Source organism: Haliotis rufescens, unplaced genomic scaffold (genome assembly GCF_023055435.1).
Source record: "Haliotis rufescens isolate VD_foot unplaced genomic scaffold, xgHalRufe1.0.p SCAF_5, whole genome shotgun sequence".
Classification (NCBI taxonomy): domain Eukaryota; kingdom Metazoa; phylum Mollusca; class Gastropoda; order Lepetellida; family Haliotidae; genus Haliotis; species Haliotis rufescens.
This window is the reverse complement of record NW_025964223.1, coordinates 10,900,108-10,924,514: the sequence shown is the minus strand read 5'-3', so window position 1 is coordinate 10,924,514 and position 24,407 is coordinate 10,900,108. Positions and strand designations below refer to the sequence as shown.

Here is a 24,407-nt window from a genome sequence, read left to right as displayed (position 1 = left end):
CGGAGTCTGACAAGTAGATCCAATTTAGTCGCCTCTGAACAATGTGCTGGGAACGCACTCTAACAATGGTAACAACATGGGTTCTGTAACAGGAGATTTACCCATAGTACCTCATAGCTCCTAATGGAACTCACGCAACCCACTCAAGATGGACACAAATACAGTCAATCTGGTTCAACAAATCAGTATAGCAAATAGTTTGTTTAACAAAACAAGTCCTAATCCATGGGGATTGACTATTGATGATAAAGTCCATCATAGTCTATGTTACAACACTGACACACTGTCAGTCTCAGAACTTCCGCCCGATGGGTGTGCTTAGGGGGACCAATTATCAGTACAAACGTTGGGTCAGTTAGGGGAATGTAGAGCCAGGGGACGCTTATTGCCCTGAGCCCTGTTTCAAGCAATTGTGGCTCTTCGACTGTTATAACTCCTACTTGAACACAGATGTACAACAGACATTGTGCAAGTTCAGGCTGCCCACCGTAGTTTAAATTCTTCTACAGACATTGTTGTCCCAATCTTAGACTAAAACTGTCTAGGAAAACATTTCTTTAAAAATTAAATAATTGTAATTTTTTTTTTTTTCAAAAGAACCTTTCTTCTTCTGCTTTTTTCAGATGTGGAATAAACTTGGTTTAGTTTGATCTGAACTAATAAATAAATAAATAAATAAATAAATAAATAAATAAATAAATAAATAAATAAAAATAAATAAATAAATAAATAAATAAATAAATAAATAAATAAACTTGGTTTAGTTTGATCTAAATAGATAGAAAGATAGAAAGATAGATGATTAATGGATGGATGGATGGATGGATGGATGGATGGATAAATACACATTCAACAGTCATGACGCGGAAAATCAATCCTATCAGTGAGATGAATGATCTGAACACTTGAGGTATCAGAAGGTCTGTTTTCAATGTATGCTCTTTTCAATGTATTTCTGTTCTCCCCCTGGACATTCTGTGTTAGAATTGGTCCCCAGGAACCTGTGACAGTTGTAAGAGGCTACCTGATGGATCGTGTGGTCAGGTTGAGTGACTTGGTTGATTGCATGTCATTGTAACCATGCACACTGGACTGTCTGGTCCAGATTCCATTATTTACTGTCATGAACCTGGAATATGCTCAGTGTGGCATTAAACAACAAACAAATCTTTCTTTTCTATCATCCACACTTCATAAAAGGTCTGTTTTTCTGTAATGTGTGTCAGATATTTAAAGTAGCAATAATGCTCTTATTTCTTCAAACTGTTACAGAGACAATACTGACACCAGCTTGCAAGCTGAGTCAGTTCATCTAATGTTAAATGTTTCCCGAAGGCTAGCAGCAATATAGGCTTTGGGAAGGGCTTCCGTATGTGTTATTCATGCTTGTAAATGTTTCAGGTAAATGTCTTTCACAGCTGTTATATTTCCATTGGTAATGAAATCACCAAGATCTCTGCCAAATCCACGGCAAGACAAGACTCGGAAAACAATGTATTAATCAGTGGCATTACAATAGACAAACTAACTGATCGGGGCTGGAGGCAGCTTGCCCGAAAAGCCATGTACAACGTCACGACTGTGTTAAGCAGCTCATATGACCCCTTACAGGCGTTATTGTGTTATGTACCACCCTTCTACATTGTCTATTGCACAGTCAAACAAATAGGTTAGAAATCTACAACAAACAGGATCATTCCAAATTATTGTTGTTGAAATTATAATTTTGAGAAGACAGTCAAAGGAAATCTTAGGATTCATTCTGCATTAACATTTCTATTGACATTATTAGTATCAAACATAAAAAACATTATGCAAATTATTTCATTTTTTAACCAAAGAATATTACATTTATAGATCTCTATCAATACCAAATAGAAGAGCCAGGCAAACCTTTAACAGGAAAACCAAGTTATAGAAGTAATACAATCTTAAACTTTCTAACAAATTTAAACAACTATTTTAAAGCGTTCTAGTTCAACCATTGAAACACAGCACAATATAAGAGTTTCAGATCGACAGCGCCATAACAGCCCTCAAACCATACTTTGGGGGGGGGGGGGGGGGGGGGGGGGGGGGGGTGAGGGGGGGGACTTGAAGCTTGACTTTAATGTTACTGAAGACATTATTTCCTGTGAAAGACGAACGGGTATTATATGAAGTGGAATAGTGATCCAGTATACACAAGCCCTTGTTCAAGAACACACCTGCAGAGCAAGAGTTGAAATCACTACCCCTGAAATTGACATCCGTGACAGTACACTTCATACAATAATCCAACAAACTTGACATGATTAGCCTTACAGTCCATAACACCTGGTAAATATCAATAAAATCCCTTGTAATGATGTAATTTAAATTTCTGCTGATTGTGGTGTTTAACTGCTGTAAAAATCAATACTGAAACGGAGCGGCTTTCGTGTTTAAATGTTGCACTGAAATTCACTGAAAGTAGGAGACAATAGGGAAGGGAGCCATCGCGGAACAAGACGATGAATAGTTGCAAATTGAGTCTGTTTGCTTTTATCAGCAAAACTCATTCGCGAATATAAAAAAAATTACATCAAAGGCTCTTGCCTCCCTACCAATCCAGTCATCAATTTCATTGCCAGTCGTAAACGCTGAAATCAACATGGTGAGATTTCGCATCACCTGAAATTAACCCATTCGCTTTCAACACTTACCCTTTCCTTTCTGAAATTTAAGCGTAGTTTTATCCATTTTTTTCTCTCACAAGTATTCCAGTGAAACACAAATATCCCCTCGAAGCATGACACAGGTATGTTCCTCTCTCTTCCTGCTGAACGTGGAAAACTATAGGACAGACTCTTTGCCAAACACAAAGCAATCAAACGGTAATCCTGCAGTTGACAGGGCTGTCTTACAGCTCTATGGTTTGTGTATCCATTCCTTTGGGACGACCCAAAACGTGGACCGAGACCCCGCGGAAAAGGAGCCAAACAGAAGTACGCTAACACAAGTCCAATTCTCACAACAGTACAATGACAACACTACAACAATGCTATGAGAGTTGGCCCACAATGGGTACAACTGACAACGTCCTACAACGGTGATGTTGCGACAATGCTGTAGGTTAAGGTGGTCAGTAGCGAGGGTGTGCGGTCAGGTTATCGTCCACCCCTGTCCACTGCAGTGTCCAGCGTAGTGTGGGCCGTCACACTATCGGACAGACCAGTAGCCCTTGTTTGCTGTTGACAAACCATTCAGCCACTGAGCGAGGTCGCTTGTGGGGGCCATCTCAAAAGTCAATAACACATCTCAGCCACACTTCCTATTCCAATTGAACATAATTAAACGAGGTAACGAGACATAGAGCTAACTGAAGTAGGGTTCCCCGGAAACAAAACATTTTCTGCAGCCTTGCAATAACCCGGTGTTGACCCACGTAACTGGTTACGTATAATGACATAACAGCCAATTGACAATCTGGTGCCGTGTAATTTCATTATTTCCACAAAGGCAGTCTTGATCATGGTGTGATAGATTTTCGCTGTGGCGGTCATCAGAAAGCTGTGACATCCCTCCTGCTGCTGCTGGTGACGTCTCAGACTTAACACCATCTATTTATTGGTAAACTTAATTAAAATATATTACATACATATTAGATACCATTAGATCCTATACACCAATGAACAAATAGTAAAGACACCTAGGACTAAATACAGATTATACAGATATGTCAAATACCTGGCAATATTAAATTTGAAAATTCAATTATTCTAAAAACAGGCCACATAATTGAAAAATCTGAACTTTCTAATAAATAATCCCAAACTATATATATTTATATTTCCCATTCAAGAGTACAGTCCAATATAATTAAACAAAGCAAGATAGAAAATAGGTTTTATTGGAGAAAGTATTCTGCCTTGTGTTTTGTTTTGAATTTTAAATAAATATATGTATATAGGCATTTATCTAGGATTACCAAACTAAGTGCCCTTGGCAAGGAATTGGGGAAGAAATTGCTATTTTGTTCATAATTAGGATTTTTTGGAGGTCTTATTTTCTAAAATTCAGAGGTTTTTTAACATTGCATTCACTGCTTTTCAGCATCTACCACTCTTTTAGGTAACTCATGGCCTCAGTTATCTCTGTACAGCAATAACATCATAGTAATTACCGCAGTAACATGAACTGGACAATTTTAATTATTCATTTATTTATTTTTTTTAATTTTCTTTTGGGGGGGAGGGGGAGATTTTTTATTGACAGAAACTTTATTGAGCCAAATATCAGCCTCTGAGAGGGTCTACATAAGTCCTCAATAACTTATCAGATTTTCCCTCGCAATATGCTTAAATGTTGGGGTATATAGTCACACATGGGTGAACATGTCAAGCCCGCCCGGTCATTTACCTACTGTACACATTACAACAAACACAATATTTCCACAAGAATTACCTGCCAAATTAGACAATCCAAACAGCAATGCCAATATACAGACAAAATTGTCAACGTTTACACACAACCAGTAAAAGGTGGTACTTCAAGTGCTGATCTCTTGTGATTAGGTTCCCAGTGATTTCATGGGTTATTTTGTTAACGGGTTACTCTCTACCAAAACAAGCCGCGATTATTGAGTAAAGCTGCATGAATTAAGTGGTTATGGTCGAGGGGATTTGTTTAAACTGCTTTCTTACATGTATAAAGGGTTTGAAGTTTGACATTTTCCCAGCCTATTTTCGTTTTGATAATATTTCGACAGGTCTTTTCAAGCGTCACTTTGAAGTTGCAATTTATACATAAGCTTTTGTGATATATTACTTTTAATCTTGTGTTTACGTTTCTTTATCTATTTTTGTTTTGTTGTTAAATTTTCTGGATTCACAGGTCTCTGAATGCAAGAAACAGGCATTATGAAGTTTAACATGATTTACCAACTACAATAAACAATTTAAGATGAACCTCTGCATGTATGATATGATGGTTATTCGAATTAAACATCTTTTACAGCTACTTTGAACATGTTGCCTGACATCACTTGCTGGTGTCATGTCTTAAATATGACTGACAAAAGAGGTAGACGCGATGATTCCAATCCAAGCAGCCTTGAGCTCATTATTGACTAGATCCAAGTACTCATTCCACGTAACAATCTGTGACTGTCGTAACTTGGCCGTAACAGACAGTGACCGTGCTTCATTTACTTTATGGAACAGGACCTGTTCCACAAAGTGATCTAAGACCTGTGATTCTCGTAAGTCTATGTTAAAGTATGGGAGTTATGATTGTCTAAACGCTAAGATCGCATTGTGGAAAGGGCCAACATCATCCCTGTCAATCAGGAATGTTTTTGTGTTTGTTTTTTTAACTCCGCACACAGCAATATTCCAGCTATATGACGGTGGTCTGCAAATAATCGAGTCTGGACCAGACAATCCAGTGACTGACCTACGCAATTGGGATACGATGACATGCATCAACCAAGTCAGTGAGCCTGACCACCCGATCCTGTTAGTCGCCTTTTACGACAAGCATCGTCGCCTTTTACGGCAAGCATGGGTTGTTGAAGACCTATTCTACCCCGGATCTTCACAGGAATGCCTTCAAACAGGTGGACATGGTCTTCATCCCACAAAGGGATTCATATGAAAAGGCCTTGGAGTGCCTGTAGATTACAGATACCACGGTGTCTGAAGGTGAACATGGCCCTCATCCCACAAAGGGATCTGCAATTGGCGTAAGTTTGCATTAACCGGACTTACGCTAGTCTTAGTTCTACATTCACTTTGTGAGACAGTGGTTCTGCTCTATCTTCAATTTTGGAATTCAGACGAGCAGGTCACTTTTTACAGGTGGGATCCCACAAAGTGACCTACGATTGGCATTATTTTGCTTTGACCCAGACTTACGATAATCATAGTGCTACAATCACTTCATGGGACTAGGGTCCTGCTCTATCTTCCTATTGGGAAATCACATAAGCTGGCCATAGATGACCGTCGGTCATTCACAGGTCGGATCACACTTTACACAGTCCTCATCCAAAAGAGTGATCTAGGACTGGCGTATCTTTGCCTGAACACAGACTTAGGATAGTCCTAGTGCTACAATCACTTCATGGCACACGGGACCTGCTCTATCTTCCTTTTGGGAATTCACATAATCTGGCCATAGATGACCGTCGGTCATTCACCGGTCGGATCACACTTTACACGGTCCTCATCCAAAAGAGTGATCTAGGACTGGCGTATCTTTGCCTGAACACAGACTTAGGGACCACTTCATGGGACACGGGACCTGCTCTATCTTGCCTTTGGGAATTCACATCAGCAGGCCACAGGTAACCGTTGGTTGTTCCCAGATCGGATCACAATATTGACAGCGAGCATAGTAAACCAACAGTACGACACCAAGGTCTCACAGCCTCACACAGCACTCCAACAGATTAATGCCCAAGATCTGACAAGATATGTGATGGTTGTGTTACCATCAGACTATATGGGATAAGCAGTGGTTGAGAGGCTATCGGGGATTAATCTTTCAACAGCGGCAGATTATATTGTTAGTGTGGAATTGTGGGCATACAATAACAGGTGGATTAGCTGTACCGTAGTCAACACCTTGGGGGCAAATGGAGGGTTTAGTCTTCCATCACCAAAATATCAGAGCTCCAGTTAACTTTTTGAGCAATTGAGTTTTTACTCGAATGTTTCTATTTTAATTGGGTTATTACATTTTTCATTTGGTAACCAATATTTTTTCACTCATCTATTCATCACTCTATTGGGTTTTTCCCTAAATGAGCTAACATTTCGAGATTTCAAGAAAAAATAAAATGATGCTCTAGATGTATATAAGGGTTCTAACTAAAGGCTTGACTCGGAAAGTGAGTTAGCTCGTAATTGTGTTTCAGAAATTAGCTCCATTGTACGCATGCTGAAAAAGCTTCATTGGGTATTTACGCATGCTGTGTTTATACATCTGAGTTTTTTATTTAAAGCATGTGTTTCTGTATGCAAGTTAATTGAAAGTAATTGGGTTTTGAATATTTTGGGGGGTATTTTACGCAAATTAGCAGCTTATCTGTAGCTCTGAAATTACTATTTGTTTAGATTCTTAAGACAGCAGTTCAAAAATCAGATGTTGATAAAACTCATTATGGCCTTGATGTGGTATACTTTTATCGAAAAACAACTAAAAAGAAACTATTGTACACATAAAATCAGTCACATTTTTAAAGTAAAAGTTTAATGTATAGTGTCCATGTAAAAACTGTTTAGCGTAAATTAAAACTGTACTGTTCATTGTAATTGTACTAAAGTTTCATAAACGTTACATATAACTAGATCTGACACAACAAACCCGGTCTGTGTTTGGAATTTGCTCAACATGAAATACAGTAATGAAAATGAAAGCAAGATCAGCTATCCCCACGTCTACCTATGAACAGACTGAAGGTCGACCTTCACAAAGAGATGATTACCGTATTTGACGTAATAAGCGCCCCGCTCTAATAAGCGCTCGTGGCGATATTTGCTTATATATTGGCTAGTGAACAATCCCATTTAGCACCCCTTCCGATTGATCAATTTACACAAGACTTATTTATGCACCCTTAATTATGGGCAATTAAATTCTGGAAAAATACATCGGTGGAATACAAACATTTCAGGCTGTCAGAATAAACCACGAAATTTATCTTTCAACTCAAAATTCTCTTTTCAACTCTTTTTTTCCCACCAAAATAATATTCTATTAAGAGCACCCTATTTCTAATTTTTAGAGCGCCCTGGGCGCTTATTACATTGAATACGGTAAGCATGATAGATTGACCTTGACAGCTTGTCCACTTTTCCCCCTGTTTTTTGCACTGACTAAGCAAAAAACATGATTACTTCTGACTAAAGCCCCAAATTTGACTTATAACTGACTTGTAACATGCCCTATTTATCTTTTATCATGTTTATGCTTCAGACCTTAAGCATCTGCATTAGAATTTAAATTTCAACCTGAATTAATCTTCTTGACTGATCTACAGATGGCGTTCAAAGTCCAGGAACTGAAGAGCTCCAGATAACTTTTTGAGCAATTGAGGTTTTACTTGAAAGTTTCTATTTTAATTGGGTTAGTACATTTTTCATTGGGTAACCAATATTTTTTCACTCATCTATTTATCACTCTATTGGGTTTTTTCCCCAAATGAACTAACATTTCGAGATTTCAAAAAATAAATAATGTTTTAGATGTATAAGGGTTCTAACTAAAGGCTTGACTCGGATAGTGAATTAGCTCGTAATTGTGTTTCAGAAATTAGCTCCATTGTACGAATGGTGAAAAAGCTTCATTGGGTATTTACGTGTGCTGTTTTTATCATTTGAGTTTTTCATTGAATGCATGCGTTTCTGTACGCAATTTAATTGAAAGTAATTGAGTTTTGAATATTTTGGGGGGTATTTTATGCAAATATGCAGTTTATCTGTAGCTCTGAGTGTCATAGTAGAGCTCGTGTGAAGAGTGAGTGAGTTGTGTGTCACTTAGAACAGTATTTCACTAATATCACGATGTTTCAGCTTAACGTGGGAGTGTTGCAGTTCAGACATTCAAAACTTTGGTGAAACCCACAAAAACATGGTGCTAACACACCAAGGATCCTAATAGAGTTTATCGTATAAAGGCATGTGTTATGTGCTATAAACCAATCAGATAAACTTGGTATCATGATCTGATAAATATGCAAATGAAGTCGCCTAGCAGGAACTACTTTCAAGCTCCATATATCAATGCAATGCCTTCTTTCTCAAAGACCACTGACGAATGTTCCTAACATGCTAAGATACAGGTTTTCCAAAGTGTTGCTAAAACATGGCGACAGACAAGTCATTTGGCACTATATGACAAATTGGGTAGTTCACTCAAAACCTGTATTCATACATGGTTCCAATGCTAAATCATTGAGTGTACTTACGTCTTAAAAATCCATTATTTTTTAATTTTACATTATATCATTGAGAGATTATTAACTTTGTGTGTTTCCTTATGCCAAACAATTAATCCCAATTTTAATCATTACCAAACATTTCTACATTCCAAGAATAATCATTTTGTGAAAGATATTCCATTCATAGAATATAAAAAACAAACTTTTCACAAAATTTGAAGACAGTGTATTCTGTAACCAGCTGATTTAGGAATCAGCAAATCATTGAGAGTGAATGAGTGAGTGAGTGAGTGAGTTGGGTTTAACGCCGCTTTTAACAGTATTCCAGTTATATCACGGCGTGTCAGCTTAATGTGGGAGGAAAGCCTGAAGTGTTGCAGGTCTCAGACGTTTACCAATTCGATGAAACCCACAAGCATGGGTATGGTGCTGACAAACCTAGAAACATAATTGGGGTGAACCGGGATTCGAACCCACAATCATAGGTTTCTGGCGTGCCCAAGGGACGCAACTCTGCACAGCGAATTGGGGCGCCTTAGACGACTGGGCCACCCGTGCCCCCAAATCATTGAGAGAGGCTTGCTCTTGATTTAAATAACCAAAAGAGGTGACCCAGCAGGATGGAATTAGCAACATTATACTGAAGCACTAGCAATTATTGTCCAGTTTAATAATTCAATGACTGTATGACTTCTCAGTCCAGTAATAATCTGCTGATTCAATTATTTATATTAGGTTAGTAAATTCAGTCATTATCGGATGGCTAAACTAATAATATTTTCATTAATTGATTCAGAAAAGTTTGAACTATACAGTTAACTAATTTGTTCTTTCATTTTGGTTAAAACCACTGTCAGAATTTGCAGGCTGTAGCAGAATCTAAAAGCCATCCCTGGAGATGTAAATGATCAACAAGACAATAGTAACCATGGGACCGTATCATCAGCAACATATACGTACACAAGAACAAACTGTTATCTTATAGCAATTGTTTGAGTTTCATCAAGAAATATTCAAAGGTTGAGGAGTTCTTCTCCGGAAACAGAAAACAGGTGGCTGACCGATGGACGGATGGACATGCTTATCGCTATATCACTCCGTTTAAAAAAAATAAAGATGAAGACAACCTGTTACCATGTATATTTGTGGATAACTGGATAATTATGATATGGACTATTTAAAAATTGACTTCAATATTTTTTGTGTTTATGGAGGAGTGAGAGAGTGAGTGAGTGAGTGAGTGAGTGAGTGAGTGAGTGAGTGAGTGAGTGTGAGTGAGTGAGTGAGTGAGTGAGTGAGTGAGTGAGTGAGTGAGTGAGTGAGTGAGTGAGTGATCAAGTGAGTATGGGTTTACACCGCTTTTAGCAATATTCCAGCAATATCACGGCGGGGGACACCAGAAATTGGCTTCACACATTGTACCCATGTCGGGAATCAAACCCGGGTCTTCGGCTTGACGACCGACTACTTTAACCACTGGACTACCCGACCGCCCCTATGAAGGTATAAATGTATAATCTGGTGTGCATACTGTGCAAAAAATATTGAAGTCAATTCTTATCAATAAATATGTCAAGTACAATAACTTCACATATTGCTTACTTATTCATTACCACAAAAACAACTGTAAACAACAATATGAATTCAGTGACAACGTTCCCCACAACAATGTAACATAAACCCTACTCCTCATATTATCAGAAATCAGTAGGACTTTGTCTTTTTGGTTTACGGAAACAAGTGAAAAAGAAATTTGCTGGGTTAGCCAATCAAATACCATGGATTCATTTGCAATCATTTAACTGTGTGCACCAAATAACACTTGCGAAGAAAGACCAGTTTAGCTTGTTGCTGTTCTAAAATCTTTAGGAAGGATATCGTCAGCCCTGTTTAACACATTTTTTTTTCAGTTTTAGTGTTAAACAATAAGATAAAAAAAAAAAAAATTTAAATAATGCAACAATTATGATAATGAAAAAAAAACCATCTTCTCACTGCTGAAACAGGACACAACTATCTGCAAATGGCATCACACCTACACTGACATTATCAGAAATCAGTTGGACTTTGTCTTTTGGGTTTATGGAAACAAGTGAAAAAGAAATTTGCTGGGTTAGCCAATCAAATACCATGGTGAGGTGAGGTGAAATGGGGTTTAACATCGCGTCCAAGATTATTGCACTTATATAGCGACATGCATGCACGTGTATGTGTGTGTGGCTGCTTGTACTAGTCCGGACTGATGCCGATTTATAGTGCTATCACACTGAGATACCATACCACAGTTTAACATGAATACCCCACTCAGACACAGTATACTGACTCCGAGCCGACCAGTCCTTGTTTTACCCCCTTAATGCCGAGCGCCAGACAGGGTAACAACAAGTACCATATTTTAACGTCTTTTGGTATGACGTGGCCAGGGATCGAACCCCAAACCTTCCGTTTCCAGGCGGACGCTCTACCTTTGGACCACGGAGGCAATCATTTGCAATCATTTAACTGTGTGCACCAAATAACACTCGCAAAAAAGACCAGTGTAGCTTGTTGCCGTTCTAAAATCTTTAGGAAGGATATCGTCAGCCCTGTTTAACACATTTACACTTAAATCTTTAAACCATAACAGTCTATTAATATCCTCCTGCAGCCTGTGCCAAAATCATTTTAACCAGCTGAAACTTCCAAACTTTTTCCACACATTTTACTCCGAATATATGAGCTACCATTAGCTAAGTTTAATAGGCCAAAAGAAATCTTGCTTACCGTAAGTATGGCAAAGTGACAAAAATACTGCAATTATGTGACAGTGAACAGAGAGCAATTAATTCGGCATTAAATAAAATGCAGAAAACCATGTAATTACTCAACTGGGATGTGTACACCAAAGGCTGAGAGCAACCACTCATCAAAATCCAAACCCTGGTCCAAGGCAAGACAAGTGAACCCTTTACCACTAGGCTACCTCACCACAACAAAATCCCTACCAAAAAGAATACCAAACCATGAACAAGGTGTAGCTGGATTAAAACATAGATCAATGGATGATAGCATTCAGTCATTAAAACCAGAACTCGTGTCCAAGGCACGACAGGCAAACACTCTAACCACTGAGCTACACAAGTGTCCCAAATCACTAGCCGAAACTGACCACAAAGTCATGAACAACAAAAGATCTAGGTCTACATACAGCCAAACCAAGATGCGTAGATCAATGGCTGATAGCAACCTGTCATCAAAACGGTCCCACCCACATTCAGCATCTGAATCTACATCACAGCAGCTGGGATGTTTCAGCACATTCCTCATTCCTTGACCATCAGATACAATTCAAGTTCAGAAATGTCTTTATTTTCAGTATCACCAAGATCACAGAATATCAGCACAGCTGTGTGAAGTGGCGGTCACTACCAGTGCTATAGAGCCCTGCGTGTCGATTCATGGCTAAGGCCACTCTTTTGTTTTCTTGCTATACAGATTTTATAGTCAGAAGGTGGGGAAAAAAGCAAAAAGCAAATCTGTTCTCGTTGTCTTTATTTTCAGTATCACCAAGATCACAGAATATCAGCACAGCTGTGTGAAGTGGCGGTCACTACCAGTGCTATAGAGCCCTGCGTGTCGATTCATGGCTAAGGCCACTCTTTTGTTTTCTTGCTATACAGATTTTATAGTCAGAAGGTGGGGAAAAAAGCAAAAAGCAAATCTGTTCTCGTTGTCTTTATTTTCAGTATCACCAAGATCACAGAATATCAGCACAGCTGTGTGAAGTGGCGGTCACTACCAGTGCTATAGAGCCCTGCGTGTCGATTCATGGCTAAGGCCACTCTTTTGTTTTCTTGCTATACAGATTTTATAGTCAGAAGGTGGGGAAAAAAGCAAAAAGCAAATCTGTTCTCGTTGTCTTTATTTTCAGTATCACCAAGATCACAGAATATCAGCACAGCTGTGTGAAGTGGCGGTCACTACCAGTGTTTTAGAGCCCTGCGTGTCGATTCATGGCTAAGGCCACACTTTTGTTTTCTTGCTATACAGATTTTATACAGTCAGAAGGGGGTGAAAAAAAGCAAAAAGCAAATCCGTTCTCGTTGTCTTTATTTTCAGTATCATCATGATCACAGAATATCAGCACAGCTGTGGTCATTACAAGTGGTACTGAGCCCTGTATGTTGATTCATGGCTAAGGCCATATTTTTTTTTACTTGCAGTACATGTTTTATGCAGTCAGTAGGTATGGGAAAAAAGCAAAAAGCAAAAAGCAAATCTATTTTTGTTATCTCTTCCACTACAGGTCAGCTAGTATAAAAAATATAAATGGTTCAATGTGGAAAGAGACCCTGCAACACAGCTGCTGCTTTAGTGAGTGAGTGAGTTTGGTTTTACGCTACTTTTAGCAATATTCCAGCAATATCACGGCGGGGGACACCAGAAATGGGCTTCACACATTGTACCCATGTCGGGTCTTCGGCGTGACGAGCGAACGCTTTAACCACTAGGCTACCCGACCGCCCCAGCTGCTGCTTTAAGCAATGCAAACCTGACGAATCAGGCAGGGAGACTGTTGTGCATCTATGCAGCCTATCAGTTTCAGGCAAAACAACTAACTTTATTTTAATTCCCATGTTTAATATATGTCAACTTCAGTGGGTCCTTGTTTAAAAATAATATTCTTTTGGAGAAGAATGCAATCAGCTTATCAGCATGATATATAAAAGAGCATATATCTGAATTATTTTTTTTTCATTTCAACAAAATTTTCCATCAGCCGATCCGTTAAGCAAGTAAAAAGATTGTGTAGCCTAAAGAGATGTTTCTACTACCTAGTGTGAAGTAGAGTATCAAGGTCAGCGCCTGCAGGTATTCCTCGCCCACGTGGGCTGCCTGGCTGATTGACATATGGATACAAGCAGTGCAAGCTGGGAAATGAGGCTATATGGTCGGAAATAGTCTATTCATAAGGGCAGCTGCGAATATGAGACCTCATTGACAATTAGGACGTGATTTCTTCTCTGTCGGCAGTGTTCATTGACAGTTCTTGACATTGTTATTTCCTTTGTTACCTAATTTATTGACAGTTTCATTCAGTCCATCCAAACATAGGGAAGACAGGTTGTTTTTTACTTCCGTTGTTTCTAAAACCTCATTTCTTTCAGTGACAGGTTTTAAATCGTGAAATGCAAGAAATTTACATGAGTGGCATAAAGTACCGACAGTTCTTGGATGGTGATAAAAGCTATGGTACAACTGGAGCAAGCTTTTTTTTCAGTTTTGTGTTAAACAATATGATAAAAAAAAATATTTTTTTTAATAATGCAACAATTATGATAATGACCATCTTCTCACTGCTGAAACAGGACACAACTATCTACAAGTGGCATCACACCTACACTGACATGTTATTGGGGCACAGGTGTTATCAGAGGAGCCAAACTCATTCGTAATACAGAGTTGTGTCCCCTCACATGCCAGGATCCTCTGATCATAGATCAAATGTTTTATTCGCCTGATATGATCATTGGTGTGTCAGCAACGCACCAGTGCCCTTGTCTTACACCATCACTGACATTCAGTATCTGAAACACTGTTCAAAGCAGTGTTTAAATAGGCGTAAACCCAACTCACTCACTCACTCACTCACAGCTGCTCTGCTGTACCCTTGTTAAGATAGATGAACAGAGGTTCTTCCATGAACTATCACTGACATGCAGTGATGTATCTGAAACACTGTTCAAAGAAGAGTTTAAAAAGGCGTAAACCCAACTCACTCACTCACTCACTCACAGCTGCTCTGCTGTACCCTTGTTAAGATAGATGAACAGAGGTTCTTCCATGAACTATCACTGACATGCAGCGATGTATCTGAAACACTGTTCAAAGCAGTGTTTAAATAGGCGTAAACCCAACTCACTCACTCACTCACTCACAGCTGCTCTGCTGTACCCTTGTTAAGATAGATGAACAGAGGTTCTTCCATGAACTATCACTGACATGCAGTGATGTATCTGAAACACTGTTCAAAGAAGAGTTTAAAAAGGCGTAAACCCAACTCACTCACTCACACTGTAACCTTGTTAAGCCAGAAGAACAAAGGATTTTCTACCATTAACCATCAAGTACCCACTCTTTTATCACTAATTACATCAAGGACTTTCTTCAAAGGCTCTTTACCCTGGTCCCTGCGATTAATGCTACACTAAGGTCGACCTGTCCGTAATGACCTCGATAATTTGTAGAAGATTGAATACATTTATGATAAGCCCAGTTTCAGATAAGAGCCCAACTTCAGAATGATTGATGATTCTCAATTAAGATATCAAATGGGATAATCAAAGAATATTCATACTCTAATATTAGATGATTCATTGGGCTAAAATTGGTCACTTTTAATGTCAGACTATTTTTGGTTGCGAAGTCTGTCTGATGATCAACGACTTAAAGTTTAGAAATTCATAATTTTTATGGAAATTCCATTTCAACTGAAGTAAGCTTTTTTCATTGTTTAACACCATTTTCTGCAATGTTCCAACCATATGAGTAAAAGCATCAGGGCCAGCAAACCAGTGATTGATATCATGAGCCACAATCTATTCAGTCGGGCTGCAATGACATGACACCAACCATGTCCCTGTCCAACCACCCAATATATACTCTCAGTAGTTGCCTCTTACGACCATGAGCTTCGTTCACATCCATGTGGGGAATCAAACCAAGTTTTCAGCAACATAGCAACACTTGAACCACTAGCCTACACTTTACCATCCATTTTTAGTAACATACAGAAAATATGATTTTTAAAAACATCAGACACAGCAGGGCTTAGAAATCTTTCTGTTTCAGAAGCACAATCTGATGTAAAAGAAAAAAACATCCTTGTTGAATCAATATAAAAAATTACAGAGATCACATTACTCCAACTTTGGGCTTAATTCTTTATTAATTCAAGAGTTCATTTTCGATCTATTATCTTTTTCCGTTTCCTTTTCTAATTCAAACTTCAAATTTCAATTAGACAAAAACTGTCCATTTAAATGTCCACACAGCTTTTGAGAGCACCCCTACTTTATAGTTTCCAGATCTTTTTTTTTTATAAAAACTGCCAAGCAGGATTCCTAAATGATGCCCTACAGTGAGGCTGTTAGCCACACAAAGTGTAATTTTCCACCCACTGATCTCTTATTGACCAGATCCCAGGGGGACGCCTTCAACAGGGCCACTGTCAGGTTCAATAAGGCGGGACAACGAAGTCAGTCACTTCAAGGTAAGATTGAACAGGGTTTTCAGGTTGTAAGTGATGCAACTGAATGTGTTTTGAAATCATCTGGTTCCAAATTAAGTAGGTCCTTCACAAAAAATATCCCTTTCATGTCAGAGCTTGTGACACCAACTGCTTCGTTTTAATTTGGGTACATCACCTTGTTTTTCACTGACAACAGCTTTATTTGTAAGTGTAATAATTATTGGGAACAAGGCAACAAGCCATTTATTCATATAATAAAATTAATATCATAATCAACAGCATTGAATATCCAACATGTTTGTCACCATGGTATTGTGTTGCAGTTTTCATAGCATCATGATTCATAGACATTAGGGTTGGTTGTTAGTGCAGTAGTTTCTCGAATCGGGGATCTATTAGGAAAACACTACGGGACAGCCCGTAGCTCATGGCTCGACAAGTCAATATGACAATCATTTATAGGGACCAGCAGTGATACGGATACTATAGCTACGTCACCACATGCTTGTTTGTCGTTTAACGCACTCAGCAATATTCAAGTGGTACAATGTCGCCTGTGAATAATGGAGTCTGGACCAGACAATCCAGCTACTGATCCCCATTGTCAGGGTGTGATGACGCACATGCAACAAAATCACTGAGTCTGACCACCAGATCTAAGTCGCCTCTTATAACCAGTACAGGTTGCTGGGGACTCACTCCAACTCTGGATCCCCACAAGGCAGACAGATGAAGAGAAGAATAACATTTACCACATTAATATTTCAGTTTAGGAAATCACTGCATTAACTGTACTGTTCCTCTATTGCTAAGATGGATAAATATAAAAGGAAAAAAGAAAAACACAATAAATTTCCTTTATATGATCTTGTGAAATGCTCATAATCACAGTAATTGAACATGATGGTTGTTGGTTGTTTAGCGCCACACTCAGCAATATTCCAGCTATATGACAGCGGTCTGTAAATAATCAAGTCTAGACCAGGCAGTCCAGTGATTGACATCATGAGCATCGATCCACGCAATTGGGATCGAAGACATGCATCAAACAAGTCAGCAAGCCTGACCACCCAATCCCTTTAGTCGCCTCTTACGACAAGCGTAGTCGCCTTTTACGGCAAGCATGGGCTAAGCATAAACAACATAATAAAGGCAATAAGCTGTTGTTGCTTTTGAAAATGACTGATTTGATGATATTCTCCGGTTCAAAACCGAAATAGAATCGTCATGGCTTTCATTGGTGCTTAACTCTATTTTGATACATCCACATTGCAAAAACCTCTCAAAATGCTTGAAGCTTCTTCAGAAAATACCAGCCTCATTTGCAGCATATCATCGAATACTACTCCCTCCAGTATCCTGATTCAAATCAGAGTTCGAGTTGGTGGCTGCATTGGCATTGCGATTTATTGCCATGAAAACATGTCCCAAACAAAATCAATACGCCGTTCATTTTTTCAAACAATAACATTTAATTTGAGGGAAATTCTTTCACAAACAGTTCAAGTTAGATTGGCCGAGGCGTGCATCGTGATGTAACTGCACTGACAGGGATGAAACAGGTCTCATCAGAGACCCTTTACACAAAGCGATTGTAGGCCATGAGTTCGTAAGCATGTTGAATGATAAGAGTTACCACACTTTGTGAAGGAGGTGAGGGGAGGTGGAGGGGTGGAGAGGGCTGTCTGTTCCTTAGGCTAGGTGATACATTGTCTGCCATCACCACTTCCATTTTAACAGCGGAGCCATGTGGCAGTCGACAATATTGCAAGTATATCACGACAGCCCTGTAAACATTACTTCAGAACTTTGAAGTGTACATCTCTAACATGCAAGGTTATTCATAAGTAGTGATTTCAGCGTGGAACAGAATTAATAGCATTGAAGATGACATCTTTATGAGGTGCTGAAATAGTTACACCCTTTGTGGGCTCTGACCTCCTCGTGTCTGCCACGAGACAAACACGGCTGAGCTATATATATATATATATATATATATCTGTCCAGGTGTCCTGAAGAAGCTGTTGACCCATAGTGAGTGAGTGAGTGAGTGAGTGAGTGAGTGAGTGAACAGTGTCAGTCAGTCAGCAATATTCCAGTTTAATATCCATGCTTGTCATTGCTCCCGTGAAGATCCAGGTTAGCAACCCATGATTGTCATAAGAGTAATGGAGCTGGGTGGTCACGCTCGCTGACTTGGTTGATGCATGTCATCGTATCCCAATTGTGTAGATCGATGCTCATGATGTCAGTGACTGGATTGTCTGATCCAGACTTGATTATTTACAGACCGCCATCATATAGCTGGAATGTTGCTGAGTGTGGGGTAAAACAACAAACAAACAAACAAAGTTTGTCACATGACCCAACTAATTATTTATAGGGATACTGCTGACCTAAGCATGAATGAATATTCACTCACTCGATCACTCCACTTGTAGACAAGATCCAGGATCTAGAAACAGTCGCTGTGATCCATTCAGAAAGAGCTATTTCTATTGTTTTTTCTTGTTTGTTGCTTAATGTCCATTTCAGCAATATTCCAGCTATATGACGGGGATCCGAATATAATAAAGTCTGGACCAGACTCCCAGTGACTGACATCATGAGCATCAATCTATTGGGATACGATGACATGCATCAACCAAGTCAGCGAGCCTGACCACCTGATCCCATGAGTTGCCTCTTACAACAAGAAGACCAATTCTAAACCGGATCTTCACAGGTCTCTATTGTACTTTAGGCAACTGACACAGATACTCGCTGCTGGATGGCCCCAGGGCAGCTGTGGTTCTGCTACCTGGGTGATAAGAAAGGTCACGCCAGAGGGGTGGTCCCCCCTGGTGGTCACAGATGTAAGCTGTATGGATGTTCACAGTATCGACCACTTGTTTGCATCTTCCGGACTGCAGGCCACGACTCCATGACAACATAGAGATCCTGCTCTACTTGCCAGTGGGTACACACCTGGAGGTCGTCTGAGGCCCAAACAAGAAATGCTTGCGTTTCAGGTAACCTGCTCTGGACAGATACAGGGCTGGACTTAGCAAGTTAGTCCTGCACCATGACCGTGGAATATATTTATTTTATGAAAAAATAATAATCTAGAAATGCATACAAAAGCAGTTCAAGCTAGCTCTATTCAGCATAGGGAATTTGTTGTTTTTTTAGAGTCAAGAATAGGATATTGTGTAATATAAGATTTCAGAGACTAAATGTTAGTCTATTAGCAAGTGGAAGAGTTGGGATAACAGACTGACAGTAAGTCCCAGAAATTAAGTTGAATTTATATCTACAAAATAAACACACACAAAATCCAAATGGAGCGCAGAACAATTCTAGACTTGAGTGGACTCTTTTTAAACTTTTTATCTCGGGTCTGGGAGACAGACTAGGTTTAACACCACTTTGAACAGTATTTCTGTTATACAACAGCATGTCAGCGTGATAAGGGATGAAAAGGAGGGAGATGCAGGTCTTTACTGGTGCAAACAAAGATAAACACAATCATGGCAAATCAGGGATTTCAATCCACGACCACCTGGCAGACCTCAACATTTTAAACTCTGCACAGATGACTTGGCAACCCATGCCCCTGGCAGCCTCTGTTAAAAAACTTTGATGTAACTTTGACAATTTTTAAGTTTTACTTGATGACTAGTTGCAGATGTGACACAAAATACAGGGTCGCCAATGAGATGTGTAAGTCGGTCAGGTTACCAGAAACACAGGTAGTCCAAGGAGGCCTTATCTCAATGGACAGACACCATGTCTGCCAAACAGGTTCCACAACATGTCAGTCAGACGGACACAGAGTGACCGGATTAACATTCTTGTCTAACAGCATGTAGCTGGATTTCATCATCAAACAGAACATTTCACGATCTATCATACATGTCATATCACTGAGAATAAAGATGTTTACAGATGGACGAATGTTGACTATGAAGTTTTTACATTCTTGGCTAAAGTAGCTCCTTGACTTTCAGTCCTGGCTAAGAATATTGGTATCTGGATAGTACATTCCATGTGAGACAGAATCAGTGTAGCGGTATTGCATCAATCGATGTCATCTTGTGTCCAGTCGGTTGTCCTCTTAGAGGGATAAATTGACCATGACCGCAGAAACAAGGTATGTGGTGTAGACAAAGTAACCAGTTGTTGGACTTTCATTCAGCCTCGGTCACCAGGCTAAGTGGGAAAGATCGCTGACTTTGTGTTAGATTAGGTGCCTTACTCAGAGTGTCGGGATTCGAATCCCGGATTGGACTCAACCAAAACAATTACTGGAATTTACTAAGAAAATGTAATCCCAGTTTAACATTATTACCTGATATGTCTCAACACTGATTTGCTTTCAGCTCACTACTCCTACCCAGAGATCCTCGCCCCAACCTTGTGCTACTGCCAAAGGTCAGTTGTGTTTCAAGTAGGTCTGGGACGAGTCCAAATTTACTACCCGGGGAACCCATCACCCTATTACCCGACCCTACCCGGGTACCCGCTGTTGGTATCAAGAGATAGGTACAAATTGTCCGATTTCGAAAAGTTTGACTGTTACTGAGCCCTGGTAAAATGTATTTAGATACACGTGTAAAGCGATCTGGTCGTGCACACACTGAAGTTTACTGCATAAAGTTTAATCTTAATTCAAATATATAAAAGTCAGAAGGAATGGGTGCATAGTCAGAAAAAAATGGGAACATTAGTGACTTGTAGTGTAACCATAGAGTTTTAGATATTTTTGGGCATAAAACAAAATATTACATGACTAACCATCATGACCATGGGTCCGGGTAGTCCTGTGGGTACCCGGGTTCTACTCAGGACCCACTTGACCCTTGTACCCGAGTTACCCATCCCAGCCCTAGTTTCAAGTAGTTTGTCTTTTGTACAACAAGACACTCAGCAATATTTCTACTATATTACAGTGGTCTGTAAATAATGACATCTGGACCTGGTATAAAACCAGTGATTGATACAATGAGCAACAATACATGTTGTCAGCATACTTCACTATAACCACCATTTTTTCAGAAATCACAAACTGCTAAAAACTTACAAAAATCATTAAATCAAATCATGTTGTGGGGAGCCCTGTAGTCAAAGCATTCATTCATCATGCAGAAGGCTTAGGTTTGATTTCCCACATGGGTACAGCATACAGCCGAAATGGGGTTTGCCCAATACTGCTGGAATATTGCTAAAATCAGCATAAAACAATTCCCACCCACTTCAGGAATAATCACAGCTGTTTCTGTTGTGACTAGTAGAAGCAACCGTTAAACGATCTCTTATATTTGCAAATTGATTTATAACGCAATATCAGAGAGACAAATTTCAGAACCAGCAATTCAGAATAAACACATCTCCGCCACATCTACAGAGTGCTGATTTACCTTTCCTAATCCTGTTACCAAATCATTCCTGGTCTTGTCCGTAAAGGATAACACAACATAAGGCTGTTTTCTCCCCAAACATTGATATTCTCCGTGTCTCATTCTCCTTCAGGTGAATCTTATCCACAAAACAAAAACGCTGGCTCAGCATGAAGAATAACAATTACAGCACTACAGTAAATATTTATAGTCCCTACTACTGATTGCTCAGGAAATACCAACATGAGTTTGGAGTTGGGAGTTTATATTCCGCAAAATTGTGTTAAAAGATGTCGGTCATTAGTTCAACCAGGAATTAAATGTCACCACAAATTGTAAACATTAAATTCTGAAAATACAGTTTCAGTAAATATCAACATACATAATAAGTTGTGAGGGTAGTATCATGAATAAGTGTAACCATTCAATTCTAATGACTACATTTTCTGCATATATCACAGAGCTCAAGATAAGCTTTGGGGTTGTGGGTATTTTACCCATACATTTTAAAATCATTGGGTATCAGTAATTCTATCTGGGTATTCAAATTTCTGTTACCCACTAGTTTTTACACATGTGGGTATTTAAGTTAAATATTTAAAAACACTATTCATCTAGTCCCTGCAAACTGGTGTCGTGTGGGTTCGAGAGCTTTATAGGACTCAAAAATACCACGATACTTCCACAAGAAAGTGTGATGGCAAATGATCATGATGTAACTGTCATCATGGAGTTTGGCAAGATTGACGGAATGCCCGTTTATAATTTCAAAATAAGTTGCTGATTTTCTAATCGAATATGCAGGGTTACTTCACAATATTTTGATGATACACACAACTTTTATTTTTGTAGCGTATCTGTAATGTTTGTTGCGTATTTGATACGCTTGGATTTTATTTTACTGCATATTTCTGCATTTCTGATGCGTATTTTACGCAGATACGCAGCTTATCTGGAGGTCTGTATCAACATACATGATGTGAGTGAGTGAGTTACGTTGCTTTTAGCCATATTCCAGCAATATCACGGCAGGGGATACCAGAAATGGGCTTCACACATTTTTAACGACGTGGGGAATTGAACCTGGGTCTTCAGAATGACAAGCTAACCCTTTAATCGCTAGGCTAGTAACCCAACCACCCACATGATAGATAAGTTGTGAGGGTAGTATCATCAATACTGTAGCTAACAGCCATGACAGTGGTCAGACTGGGGCAATACTGGTCTATTGATTTTAGGTAACTGAGGATATTACAGAGATCAGAATGGACACAGAGCCAATACATTGTGTATGATAAGGGGAAGCTAATCCTTAGGGACCTGTGTGGGCTCACTGGTTGAAGCTGATAGGTTAAGGGGTCGAAATTACAGATACTGGTTACCTATCACAAGTTATCTTCGTAAATGTTACATTAGATCATAATTCGTAAATAGATTCTGCAGATCTGATATATACCTGCATTAAAACATTTGATGAGTGTGGTATTGGGTGTGTCAGCTGATTAATGGCTGTCACGTAACTTTAACTGCTGAAAGGCTTTTCTTGTGCTTTGAAGGGTAAATGTGTTCAAGATTTGTGAAGCTCACTCCAGTGGTCTCTGTCTAATTAGATGCTGCGGCTATTGAGTGAGTAAGTCTTGTTTAACGCTGTTTGAACATTATTCCAGTCGTGTAAATGTAATGTGGGAGGAAAGCTCAAAGTGATGCAGGTCTCAGACGTTTTCCACTTTGGTGAAATCCAGGGGTACAGAGATGGAGCTGACAAACCTCGAAATATAATTGGGGCGAACCAGGATTCGCACCAAATCATACGTTTCTAGCATGCCCAAAGGACACAACTCTTCAGAGTAGCTCTGGGCCACCCGTACCCCACGATATATTGCATACTACAGATATTGCTACAGGCGTTTGTAAGACTTCACTCATACATTGAAATGAAAAAGTTATTGAAACCTGCAAACATTTACAGAGCTCGAGATAAGCTGCATATTTGTGTAAAACACGCATAAAATAAACTGAAATACACAGACAAATCAAATACGCAACAAAATCTATAAATACGCCATTTAAAAAAAAATAATGCATATATTATAACTATTAGATAAAACGATTGCGTATATTACAACTGTTTGATAAAATGATTGTGTATCTGCCGACCACCAAATTCACTTACCGACAGTTACATTCGGGAAAGCTTCTGCTGCAAACATACTGATAGATGCCAATTGAAAGGACATCGTGCCTGAGTCAATGTGCATGTTGTATCTTAGCTGTTGATTGGTGATTAAAGAAATAAACAAATTAACAAAGAATGGCTTCCGGGAGTGGGAGCCGCACACAGTTGCAGACGGGTATACTACTGTTCACTTAGTTTTAAATGATTTGCAGGCATTGTTACCAAACAGTTTTTAAGTTCAATACCCAAATGTCAAGAAACAGGTGGGTTAAAAAATATTGAATACCCTCTTAAACTTGTGGATACCCAATCAAAAACAAACCCCTGGGACAAAATACACAAATAACCAAAAGCTTATCTATAGCTCTGTATTTGCACATTAAGAACCTCAGCTCTACAACTGATGTAGGTCTTAGTATACTATGTGAGCTCGGTTAGATCAGTGTAGCTCTCAGATCTCCCAGGTCCCCTTCTCACAGATAGATCTTTACATTACTACAAAACTCCTAGCCTCTTTGAAACATGGGAGTAATGACAATCTTACCGCTAAGATCACTTTGTTAAACTGGGCCACAACTGCAACAAAGCCGCCCAAACTAAAGATTTACAAAGGTCAGTAGGTGACCCCATTTATCACTGAAATAACAGCCCCAGAATTAAAGGATTGACCACACTGATTACCGGTCTTAAGGACTATGTCTAACCCTTCTTTCACAA

At 39.2% G+C, this 24,407-nt stretch overlaps 1 protein-coding gene across 4 annotated transcripts in view; it reads right to left on the bottom strand.

The window, feature by feature from the left end:
- LOC124111021 (dystrophin-like) overlaps positions 1-24,407 on the bottom strand; it is a 480,101-nt gene that overhangs the window by 424,019 nt on the left and 31,675 nt on the right. Inside the window, exon 1 of one of the 4 annotated variants that reach the window (XM_048383640.1) lies at positions 2,685-3,219. The exons of the other annotated variants lie outside the window; for them this stretch is intronic. Within the exon in view, the coding sequence (XP_048239597.1) occupies positions 2,685-2,721 (37 nt within the window). The 5' untranslated portion in view covers positions 2,722-3,219. Of the gene's footprint in view, positions 1-2,684; positions 3,220-24,407 lie in introns of those variants that run through there. 4 annotated transcript variants of the gene reach the window in all.